The 12,434-nt window shown below is 36.2% G+C and overlaps 1 protein-coding gene across 1 annotated transcript; it reads left to right on the forward strand.

Moving 5' to 3' along the window:
* Positions 1 to 8,659: 8,659 nt before the first annotated feature.
* On the forward strand, positions 8,660 to 12,128 carry LOC113308035 (bifunctional phosphatase IMPL2, chloroplastic-like). The gene is made up of 9 exons (XM_026556506.1): positions 8,660 to 9,133; positions 9,380 to 9,458; positions 10,039 to 10,133; positions 10,211 to 10,260; positions 10,573 to 10,697; positions 10,848 to 10,914; positions 11,049 to 11,138; positions 11,269 to 11,380; positions 11,662 to 12,128. Exons 1-9 carry the CDS (start codon positions 8,764 to 8,766, stop codon positions 11,730 to 11,732), a joined length of 1,059 nt encoding a protein of 352 aa, XP_026412291.1. The 5' UTR covers positions 8,660 to 8,763; the 3' UTR covers positions 11,733 to 12,128.
* Positions 12,129 to 12,434: the final 306 nt, after the last annotated feature.

Below are 12,434 nucleotides of genomic sequence, written 5' to 3' on the forward strand. Positions count from 1 at the left end.
TTGTTTTTTTGGTAGGAGATGGTCGAAGCCGATTAGGAGGATGTCCATGGCAAGACGTTTAACCTTCATGGTTGCTATCATGTCTTGGAAGAAAGTGCATATGCTGATTTCGATCATTATTATTAAGACCCATATTTGCAATGTAATGATCTTTTTTTTTTTAAGTTTATGCTATGAAATATGTATGCCTTTTCATTTTAATGAATGCTATGAAATATATATATACTTTTTTTTTATTGGAAAAGAAATATTTATCGATCAAAAAATAGAGGGTATAAAGATTATACCACCCTAGCAGTCACAGAGAAGAGAAGTAAAAGAAAATTGGTAACAGACTACCAAATTATACATGAGAGAAATAAATGTTACACCAGTTAGTCATAATTGTAGAAGAACTTAAACTCTCAAAATCTTTGATAGTTAAGGCCCAAGAGAAAAGGCAGTAAATTTCTTTGTTAGCAACAAAAGTAGCATTGCAACTTTTGCTAGAAAAAATTCTCGCGTATCTTTCTTTCCAAATGCTCCAAATAATGGCCACAGATAACAGATTCCAAACTGCCAAACTTGCAGGATTTTCCTGAGAGAGATGCCAAGCCTGAAGAGAGGGAATGATATCCAAATGTATGCAGAAAAACCACTTAAGTTTAAGAAGAAAGAAGTTCCAAACATCAGTTGCAAAAGAGAAGTGCAAATGAAGATGAGAACTAGATTCAGGGCAATTGCAGAAAACACAATTATGAGGCACTTCAACTCCTCTATGTCTCAGTAAATCTCTTGTAGGCAAGCTGTTATGCGTACTAAGCCACAAATACAAGTCAATTCTTGGAGGACAATTTAAATTCCAAATGAATGTAAAGATAGAGCTGTTGTGAATAATATTTTCCTCCACTGTAATCCTGTCATAAAGTGACTTAACTGAGAAAACATTGCTTTTAGTTAAAGACCAAAGCAATTCATCTTCCTGGTCAATAATGAGTCTGCAAAAAGAAAGATTAGAGAGAAGAAGTTGTAATTCTTTTCTAGCAGCAACATTTAGCCTTGTTGGAGTTTGACGATTCCACCTATAAGAAGAACCAAGTGAACTGCAAATTTCTGCCACTCACAAATGCTTAGCCCTGGACATGGCATAGATGTTAGGATAACTGGTTTCTATAGGAGAATCATACAACCAGTTGTCATCCCAAAATCTAATTGAATTACCATTATTGACCTTGAATTTAACAAACTTCCAAACAAGAGGTTTATGCTTCATTATAGCTCTCCAAACATATTTCCCATAAGGGGGTTTTTGGAATCCACCTAACTTCATCAAAACCATATTTTTCTGAAACAATAAACCTCCAAAGAGCTTCCTCCCCAGTTGCAAATCAACATGTCTATTTTCACAGGAGTGCATGATTAGTTTGTTTTAAATTCTTTACACCAAGGCCTCCAGATTTCTTTCTTCTACACAAAGCCCTCCATTTAACCAAATGTAACTTCTTTATACTTTTATTATCGTTCCACAAAAAATCTCTCATAATTTTCCCACTTTCTTAATAACAGATGCATGCATTTCATACAAACACATATAATATGTTGGAACACTGGCTAACACACTATTTATCAAAGTAATCTTACCCGCTCTTGAGAGTAATGGTTTCTTCCATCCAGCAAGCCTTGCAATAAACTTATCAATAATTTTATCACATTTAGCAACATTTAGCAACTCTACCACATCTATCTCCCAGAGGCAATCCCAAGTAAATTGTAGGAAGGGCGCTACTATGCCTTTTCCATTTCCTCGGTTCCTAAAAATGACACAATTAGTATAAGCACAAGGAATATTTCAAGTTTTTTGCAAATATGAAACCAAAAACGGCTAGGGAAATCCCAACCGAGTTGGGATTTGACGGCTAGAAAAACTGCGAAACCTAACCGTTAAATAAACATACGGCTTGGAAACTAGTATCACACCAGGGACATGTCATGTACCTGCATAAAATAGGAGGGTGGCCCATATCATAATCAGGGTGGTAGTTAGCCTTTAATATTGATTTTTACTTAGAGTTAATTAGAAGTGTAATAGACGGTTGAGATGTAACCATCTGTGTGGTTTAGGATCGTCAGATCTAGTTAGGGAAACCTAGCTATATAGAGTGAGTCTGTAATGAAACTCTTAAGAAATGAATAATCAAAAAGATCATTTTAACGATTTAGGCTATGTTTTGTTTGAACTAGAAGGCTTGATCCATGAGGATTGAGAGATTATTAGTGTTTATGATCCAATTCTTGTTATTGTACATCTAGGTACATAACAATTGGTATCAGATTCGTTCGATCCATGGCGGAGCTTAATGCTGCGATGAAGATGGAGAAGAAAATCAGGGACGAGTTAAACAATCTCAGGTGGTTGTATGAAGTTCATTCTCGAGAAGATAATTCACCAACCCGGTAGTATAATCTTCTGCAGATGTTGAACCTTATCAGCAACTCAGAGAAGAAGTTGGAGTCAGTCCTTGGTGTTATAAAAGCTAAGGAGATTGGGGAAGAAATTCTGATTGAAGAAGTAAAAATTTATTCATTCAGCCAAGTCTCTTCAATTCCATCATCAGAAGAAGAGAATGATTCTCTCGGCTGCAAATTGATTCCTTCCTTTTTCTTCGAAGAAAATGAGGATTCAATAATTATAGACCCACTAGCAGAAAAACCCTTATCTGATTTTGGGTAATTCGAGTGATATTAGAGTTTATCAAATCGAAACTATTACTGGTAAAATGGTGGAGTATGGCGAGCACCTAAAGCCTACCAAACTGGCCTGTAAGCGATGTTTATCTTTTCCTTTTGATTATTCTCGAATTCAATTTGATCGTGGAAAAGATTTCAAAGTCATTAAAAGGTTTTGTTATTTGGATGGTATTTATGAATTTGGTTTCAATACAACTACTTCATGTTCCTTTGCACTATATGTTTGTTCAATTTTAATGTCCAATGATAAGGAAAATTGTGTTCACGAGCTGGTTAAGAAACTTGGGTACCAATCAGCTTGGTCGTTCAGCGAGTCAATTATGGGTATGTTGTGTAAAGATGGTGTTACTAGTATTGCAGGGAAGGTGATTGATAAGATGTCTGAGAGTCAATCTGTGAATTTGAGTAGTGTTGGAGTCGATTTCCTTTTGAATCTCAAAATGGGTAGAGTTTTTGATCGTGGGAAAGGAATCAAACTTCTGTATGGGTATTATAAATTTGATGTATGCTTGAAATTGTTGGACGGAGACTATAGAGAACTTGTTCAAGAGTTCATTCACAAACATGGGTACTGGTTAGATTCACATTCATGGTCTAGTGGTATTTCTCTTACTGCTTGGCAGATGTTTAAAATGCCTGAGGCGAGTTATCAGAAACTTGTAAGCTTTGAGGTACTACTAGTTGCTCGTAGAGTATTCGATCGTGGTAAAGATATTGATCTTATTAGTTGGTATTCTTATTTTACTGAATATGATTCTGAATTTAGGAATGTTTTGTATGGGTGTTTGAAATGATGGGGTGAATACAATAGAGAATTTATTCAAGAGCTAGTTCTTAAACATTGGAAGGGGTGCACTGAGTTAGCAAAAGAATTGCTTGGTAAACTAAACTTAGTGTTGAATTTGAGCAATGGTAAAAATGATATTCTATTTTGGATCCAAATCGGTTTACATAGTGCTACAAAGGTCCTTCGTGATGCACTGTTGAAGGGTAGTTTTGATTCACGTGAATCTGGAGATGCAATATCAATTGTTTTACTGAAACTTCAACATCTATTCAAGCTTCTTTTGCTGATTCTCACACTTGTGAAAATATTTGTTTATCTTTTGAGCCGTGACTGTTCAAGTACTTCACAAGAGTCCTATAAAGTTGTTCAAGTTCAGGTTGGTCAAAAAGGTACTAAGGCCGTTCAGTATCCTCCCTGGATTGCTTTTCCCTCTTTTATATATTTCATAAAATGTTTTCGACGATTGTTGGGGACTCGTAGTGGGACAGAATACTTCGAAAGTACTGCATATGTGATAGGCGCATTTATGTGCCTAAATTGTCCTCAATGTTTCGTATTGTTGGTACTCGTTTTCGTCCTTATTATGGTGTTTTGTGTATTTTTAGGTATTTTTGGAAAATAAATATTGTTGGAAAAATCGGCTCGAAAAATCACTCAGAACACCCTGGAGGACACTTGATATACGGAGCCCAGATTTGGTTAAGGGGCACCTCAATTACTAAGGGGCACCCCAGGTCACCCCCAAAACAGGCAGCTGCTACTCGCACCCCACATCTGGTTAGGGGGACACCACCTTCTTCGTTTGAACTTAAAAATTGGCGGGAAAAAAGAGCAGCTCTCTGGTGAATTTTTCGATCGAAATTTGAAGGATTTCTGGGTAGACTAAAGGGCTGAAACTTAATGGGTAGTTGTGATATGTCCTAACAAAGCTGGTATGGGTGTTTGTTTCGATCAAAATTGGCTGGAAAATCCGTGACAAGAAAATAGGGAAGCCCGTGCATGAGAAGAATAATTCACGAGTTTTTGAAGATTTATGCGTGTTCTGCTCGTGTATGATGACTCTAGCAACACTCTGGACCGTGTAGAAGGAAAATAAGGAAGGTTGGACAGCTGCAGATGCTCGGATGAAGAAAAAATATCCGAAAAATATTTTCTTTAACTACCGAGTTTAATGAAGAATATTGAGAATTTTGGCGTAATTAAATGGGGCTAAGGAGTATAAATATGTTGAGGGGATCATAGAGAATGGGGACGGAGAGATTGGGAGAAGTTTAGAGCACCACAGAGTCAAAAAAATCGAACTTGCAGAGAGACCACCTGCTGCTGCTGCTGCCATTGAAGAACACGAAGAACGGACATGCACCGACAGTCGTTTTTGAACAGTGACAACAACTCATTCTGTGGGTCGCAGTTTACAGGAAGACTTATTTGCTACAGCGTTTGCGACACAGCTGCAGCAGTCTTATTTTGCCACCGAGGGTCGTAGCTGGTTTGTAACAATTATATTGTATTTCTCATATTCTCATCATTTGTAAACCATTTTTGAGCATCAATGAAATTCTTTGAGAGGTTTTCCAACATGATGAGTGGCTAATTCTCTCACAACCAAGACAAAGAGGAAGCTATTTACGCATGAATAATTGGTAATTATTTATTCTCTCTAATTTATAATTTATAACTCACTCAATCACTGCTTTTGCAGAGTTTTTAATTGTTTGCAAAAAATTTCTTCATTAGTTGTGATTCAATTAGATAGGTTATGCTTTGTTTAGATAATCTATGCTTAGGGATACAATTAATTTTTGAGAATTTTCCAGATTATTTGTGAATTAAGAAATAAGAGTCTTAAAAGATAATTAGAGTTTTGGATTGTTTACCATAATTTATTCATGTGTAATAATGAAATCAGTGTCTTGTTTGTTTTCTAATATCTTGAAGTCAATTTTGTAATAAGTTTTCTTTGTTTTTAAATTTTTATTAAGTCTAAAATTCATTGCCTTCACAAGCCTCAACGAACTCTTTACTACAACTTATTTGAGATAACATCAATATGTTAGACAAGTGAAGGTCCTGTGCTCTAAATATCTTCAAGTGATGGGGAAGCCTGAATCTGGTGCTTCACAAGAATTGTATTATCAGATGCATTATAGTAACAACTGGAGTTTCAATGGTTCTCTTATCCTGCAACGGATATGTGATTTATGTGATGTTGCATCGCTGCTTCTCATGAAGAAAATTTTAGGTGTACACATGATTCCTCCACTCATTATTCTGGCTAAAGCTCAGATGGTACAATTACTTATAGATTATGGTATGTATGAGCATAATATTACGCATGAAAATCGTCAGCTGATTTCTGGACTAGGAGTTGAGGTATTTAAAGGCTTCAGAGAGGAGTTTAGATTTGAGGATGAATATTTACTCAAGTTGATTCAAATTCTTCATGTGTTTCCGTGGCTTGATTATTTGAGGTGGAAATTCAAATTGTTTACAACTGTTTTACGAAATGTAGAAAGTGTAGATTGGATTTATGACATTCAGGTTGTCGTGAAACTGGTGGAACATGAATGGAGAACAACCAAGCTCCAGCAAAATTTCAGGTTGAAGTTACATGTTGTACCAGCTCAACATTGTAACCTAGCACTTGCAAAAGGAAATGTTCAAGCCTTAACTGAAGTATTTATAAATGTCATACTTGTATCACTCATCCATAAACTGGTCGTTGAGCTCGCTGAAAATTTGAAGGACAGTCGAGGACATGTCAAAATATCAGGTGCCTCGACATCAGTTGGTGTGATCAGGATCCAGACTGGCATTTTTGAGCAGCTCACATGCCTTTGTGGTTGCAGTCAGCTATTGGGTTTCTTAATTCGACACAAATGACGTTCCAAGAGAGAGTTACGAAGCTTTCAACTCCATATTATAAACAAGAAAAGAGGTACGAAGCTTGAAACCCAGGTCATCACTGAAATTTTTATCCCTCTCAGAAGTGATGGAATGACTGAAGTGGAAGAAGGAATATGCCGCAACCAGTTTATATTCATTGGTCTATCTTGATACTACATATGGCAATGACAAAGGACTTTGGTGGTATATCAGACCTGCATGTTTTTCATCAATTCTGTTTGTTTGCAAGAAGCAAGGGTAATAACAAGTACTTCGTGATGGCAAGCGGGTACCCAACACCATCTACTCAACAAATATGGACACCACTGAAAGTTTCTACCAGTCTTGGCACGCCATTTCTAGAGCAAGCAACGACTGTTTATTCCACATTCTCAACAAAGGGCCTACGGTTACAACTATACCTGCGAGTTTCATTGCTGAGGAATAACCATCTGCTGGCATTCATGCGAGGTTTTTTCCGATATTTGATCAGCACCTTTGTCGGCCAGCTACCCAGGGTACAATTTTATGGATTTCAAACTGCTATCTACATTATTCCATCGCTTCCAAGTCCAAAGATGACGATTCCTGAGTTGATTTACCTGGCGCTTATCAAGCTCACAGTTCTGAAACCTCTGGTCGTGTTACAGCCACAGATGACTCACTACTTTTGACCCAGATTTGCACAGTTCTCATCCTTGAGGACAAGGATGTTCTCAAGGGGAAGTGAATATCATGTACCTGCATAAGAGAGGAGGGTGGCCCATATCATAATCAGGGTGGTAGTTAGCCTTTAATATTGATTGTTAATCAGTAGTTTAATTAGAGTTAATTAGAAGTGTGATAGACGGTTGAGATGTAACCATCTGTGTGGTTTAGGATCGTCAGATCTAGTTAGGGAAACCTAGCTATATAGAGTGAGTCTGTAATGAAACTCTTAAGAAATGAATAATCAAAAAGATCGTTTTAACGATTTAGGCTGTGTTCCGTGTGAAACAGAAGGCTTGATCCGTGAGGATTGAGAGATTATCAGTGTTTATGATCCAGTTCTTGTTATTGTACATCTAAGTACATAACAGGACACTACTGTCACAGTTAGGAATTCGTAGCCGGATAAAAAGATTTTTTTTTTAGTTTTCTGCAAATACTGAACAACTAACGGCTAGGAAAGTCCCAATCGTGTTATGACTTCACGGCTAGAAAAAACTGCAAGACCTAACCATGTTGGGACTTAATGGATCGGAGTTCTTACAGTCCTAACCGTAACTAACCTTTTACGGCTAGGTCGACAAGAACTCCTAAACATAATCAACCCAGAAGCAGTTTTCCTAAAATCTAAATTCATCAATCTTACATATTAAGCCAAATTAAAGGTAAAATAAATGGTGGGTTTTTCAATTCTTAACATTCTGGAGGATTGCTGGTGTTTGGAAAAATTCATTCAACGAATCTTAAATTTGTAGTTCAATACCTTCGTAATCATTAGAATCATAACCAGTTGATGGTGGATTCAATCCAAATCATCTTGATCTTGTGATCTTGAGAATCAATTTTTATAAATATTTTTGAGAATCGATGAAGATTTGACCAGAATTTTTTCAAATTTTTCGTCATAGGTTTTGTTGTTTGATTTTGAGAAAAAGAAGAGCGAAAGAGGTTAGTAAATTAATTTTGGTTTTGAATTAGTTTTAATTTTAAGTAATAAGGATAATTAAAGGTTGGGTAATATAACTTTTAACACACACTTGGTCTCCCTCTAACCACTTCAAGGATATTAAAATCTTATGCAGTCCCAAAAACCCAGTTGGATGTAACCCAATAATTAGATTCTTTATAAAACCTCGATATTATGTTATATATCTAGTTATTTCTCCCTTACACTCTGTTAAAATTCCACGCTTTACAATTATTTTGTAATTGTGAAAGATTAATAAGGTGTTTGTGTTTTTGCGGACTCGACCTCTGGATCTGACTCAGTTACCGATTCGGCACGAATCAGATGTCAAGCCGTTTTTGTATTTTAGTTTGAGCCAGATCTGATTCAGACTTGATTCAGACTTAAGCCCTGATTCGGAACCGCTTGAATCATAGATAAAACGCCCTTAATTCATAAAATCAAGCCACTGATTTACATATTTTTGAGTTATTTGAGTCACATCCAAACGAGCCAAATTTTTGACGTGTCAGATCAAAAAGAAAAGAAACAAACATGACGTAGAGATATTAATGGTAACCACGTAGATTTTCACTCTCCTGAATCCCAAACCCACAAAATTTCTCAAACCAATACGCTTCTCACTCTTTCTTCTCTCTCATTCTGAAATCCATTACTTTCCCGCCTATTTAAAAACCCTTTTCACAGAATGCTCTCATCACGGTCTCATTTTCTACTTTCTCAGAACTCAAAAATCCTTGCGATTACTTCAAATTCCTATTCTACTAAACAAAATCTTCAATACCCTAGTTCCAGTCTCAACTTTGACCTAAATTTGGATTCTCGGCGGAGTCAATTTAGGTCAAAAATGAGTTTGAATTGTACTAATACTAACATTTCTTCTTCTTCTTCTTCTTCTTCTTCTTCTTCTAATGGAATCGAAGCTGTGAGATTAGGGGGTGGTATAGATGAAATGGATTCATTTGTTCAGGTTGGAAATAAAGTTGCTGATGCTGCTGGTGAAGTCATTCGAAGCTTTTTCCGGAAGAATTTTGAAATTGTTGATAAAGAAGATCTCAGTAAGTTGATTTAGTGGTTAGATTTTCATTTAGAGTTTTAGATTGTTGGATCTTGCATGGGTTTTACATCTTATGGGTTTTAGTGACCTAATTGTTGATTGTTTCTAGTATGTAAATCAATTTTTAGTACTTTTTGTATGTAAATCAGTTAGATTGGTTATGCTTATTGTGTTTTCATTTCAAGTTTGTTCGTATGGAATAAATCATAAAATTTGTTGATTTTGTTTTTGGGTACTGAATTTGTAGGTCCTGTAACAATTGCTGATAGAACTGCAGAGGAAGCAATGGTTAAGATTATATTGGAGAATTTTCCTTCTCATGCAATGTAAGTGATTTCTTACTGAAAGGTTTCCATGTATATTCTAAATACGGATTTACAAAGTTACAGAGTTGTTTTAGTCGAAGAAACAACAGTTTTCAACAAAATCACGATAGCAAAACATTAGATTACTGGCAGGTGGATCAAAACAAAATGCCTGCCTAGTTGGAGACATTGTATTGTGGATAGAAGTCGAATAATAGAAAGTTAACGTTTTTGGGGAACCAAAAACATATTTAGAACAGTATGTTTTGGAATATGCAAAAACATGTGTTGTATATTGAGTATAAGTTTGTACCAAAAACTGGTTGTTAGCAAGTCTCACATGGCTCTTCTTTTTATTGTTCCTCTTCCTCTTTCTTGGTCTGGTTTTCATACTAAAATTTGATGCAGGATCAAATTTGCAGTTGCATGAAGTCTGTAAAAACAAAGACTGAGATAACCTTAAAAGAATGATGCTAATGTGGTTGTCCTTTAGGCTAATAGTTAAATGTGTGTGCTTAAATTCTACGAGACTTGAATTTGTCCATTAGCTTATATTTAGGCTATCTTTATATTGATATATTACGCAAAATTGGTAATGCAGATACGGGGAGGAGAACGGGTGGAGGTATAAAGATAAAACTGCTGAGTTCGTTTGGGTTTTAGATCCTATAGATGGAACAAAGAGTTTCATAACAGGTTCGTTGTTACTACCGTTTTATCCCAACTCTGGTGCTTATGTCAAAGGTTCTAAAAGTAACTCTGTTACACTGCAGGAAAGCCCTTATTTGGAACTCTCATTGCTCTTGTACACAAAGGAAAACCGGTAGGGTCAACTGTTACCAGATTCCTACTTTCTTTTACTGAATGGGTGAAATGAATTTGGTCATAATGATATATTCATTGCTCCTAGTTACTTGGTAAAGATTGTTATTCATAATCACTTGATTATATCATTAGAGATGGCTTCAGTCTTTAACATCACGGAGCGTAGTTTTTTGTTCTTTGGTTTTATCGTCTGTATGTTGGCTATAGCTTGCAAATTTTCTATTCTCATCTACCTCGAAGTTCCATTTTCAAAGTCTGAAATTCTTTGTACATATCGTCTTTGTAATGTGGATAAATCATGGATTTCCAGATTGTTGGGATTATTGATCAGCCTGTCTTAAGAGAAAGATGGATCGGGGTAAAAGGGAGGAAAACAACAATGAATGGAGAAGAAGTTTCCACACGGGCTTGTGAGAAACTTTCACAAGCCTACTTGTATGATTTTCTCCATGTCATACCTTGATTTTATGAAATTCGAGAAAGTGACTAGCTATGATGTGTAGTTCTGTGCTTCTCTTGGTTGGATTGAACCATGCAATTGTCATCTGGACTTGTATAATACCTACCTTGTAATTTCTCTTGCAGGTACACGACAAGCCCACATCTGTTCAGTGGAGATGCTGAAGAGGCATTTGCACGTGTTAGAAACAAGGTTAGTTAAATCAGGTGAATTTTAGTCTGGGTTAACCGAGCAGGTCATACTGATTATTTTTTTATCCTACACTTAAGTAATACTAATATATGAAAATTAAATGTCCCTTGGTTTGCTTTTTGTTGTCTGCCAAGGTGAAAGTTCCACTATATGGCTGTGACTGTTACGCCTATGCCTTATTGGCTTCTGGGTTCGTGGATCTTGTAATTGAATCTGGACTCAAGGTGAATAACACGCCCTTTTTCTATTTATGTTGGACCTTTGTTCCCTTGTAATTCATGATGAAATGTTTCATCTAACAGGCACTCTTACAGGGATTCTGATTCATCCTTCCTTTTCTAATTTTCTTTTCAGCCCTATGATTTTCTTTCACTTGTACCTGTAATAGAAGGTGCTGGTGGAGTAGTTACTGATTGGAAGGGAGAACAGCTCTTTTGGGAGGCCTCTTCTGATTCACTTGCACCAAGTATAGTTATCTCTGACACATTTTCTAGTAATTAGCTCTTATCAAATTTCATTAGATTGGCAGGGATTGAACGCCTAATTTAGAGTTATCAAATGAAATGTCATCCTAAAATGCTGCTATTTAATCCTTCACTTGCCTGGAAGGATTGCCAACAGACGTTTTTAAATTGTATACTGTTACCTTTTGAAGTAACCGAACCAAATATATTGTTCTTCATCTTGATGCTTGATACATATGTTATCAATGTCCGAACTTGAATTGTTTTATGCGTGCTACTGCAGGTTTTAACGTTTTGGCAGCTGGAGACAAACTACTTCATCGACAAGCTTTAGAAGATCTCCTCTGGCAGTAAAGATGCAAATGCAAACTCATCCGCTGAGCCATACCAACCTGTCACACCAAACCAAAGCATGTCTTCATGGACTTAACTTTTAGGGGGGCAATTTTTTACTTTCTTTGGTCGAGTATGCACACTTGGGGCCGTGTGAAGAGAGTAAGATCTAAATTATTGTGAAGATCATTACCTTGTTGTTTAAGTTGGATAACCGTACTACTTTAGAATCCTATTATTGCGAGGCTGAGATCGGCTGGGTTTTGGGGCTCACTAAAGTCCAAAACCGGGTCATGAAATAGGAATCCCTATAACACCTTATGACCCTATCGTAGTATTTTTATATAATACCTAATGTACTTTCAATTTGGTTAGTGCTAATTATGGTGATTAACTAACCTAATCACTATTAGTGAATGGATTAGACTAATCAAATGATTAGTCTATTGAAAATCAAAACTTATTTTCCTTTTTTTTCCTCGATTTTGAAGAAGAAAAAGGATAATTTTTGGTGAAGTTGTTTTGAAAAGCTTTGAAGAAAAATGATGAAACCCTTGATCAAAATATTCAAGAACCATATAATCAACTCACAATAACAATTTTATCGATTCAAATCCGTTTAAAATTGGGGGAAAATTATGGGTTTGTCGATGCTATGGCTGAGATAATTAGTTGAACAAGCCGTAAATGCCGTTTGGGATTTTCTCATGGTGATTTTTTTTT

This window comes from Papaver somniferum, chromosome 9 (genome assembly GCF_003573695.1).
Source record: "Papaver somniferum cultivar HN1 chromosome 9, ASM357369v1, whole genome shotgun sequence".
NCBI lineage: Eukaryota > Viridiplantae > Streptophyta > Magnoliopsida > Ranunculales > Papaveraceae > Papaver > Papaver somniferum.

Bases quoted from the DNA above. Each gene is read 5' to 3' on its own strand.
- LOC113308035 (XM_026556506.1), top strand. From the start codon at position 8,764: ATGCTCTCATCACGGTCTCATTTTCTACTTTCTCAGAACTCAAAAATC. The intron at 10,698-10,847 runs GTATGATTTTCT...TTTCTCTTGCAG, and splicing joins AAACTTTCACAAGCCTACTT to GTACACGACAAGCCCACATC. The intron at 11,139-11,268 runs GTGAATAACACG...TTTTCTTTTCAG, and splicing joins TAATTGAATCTGGACTCAAG to CCCTATGATTTTCTTTCACT.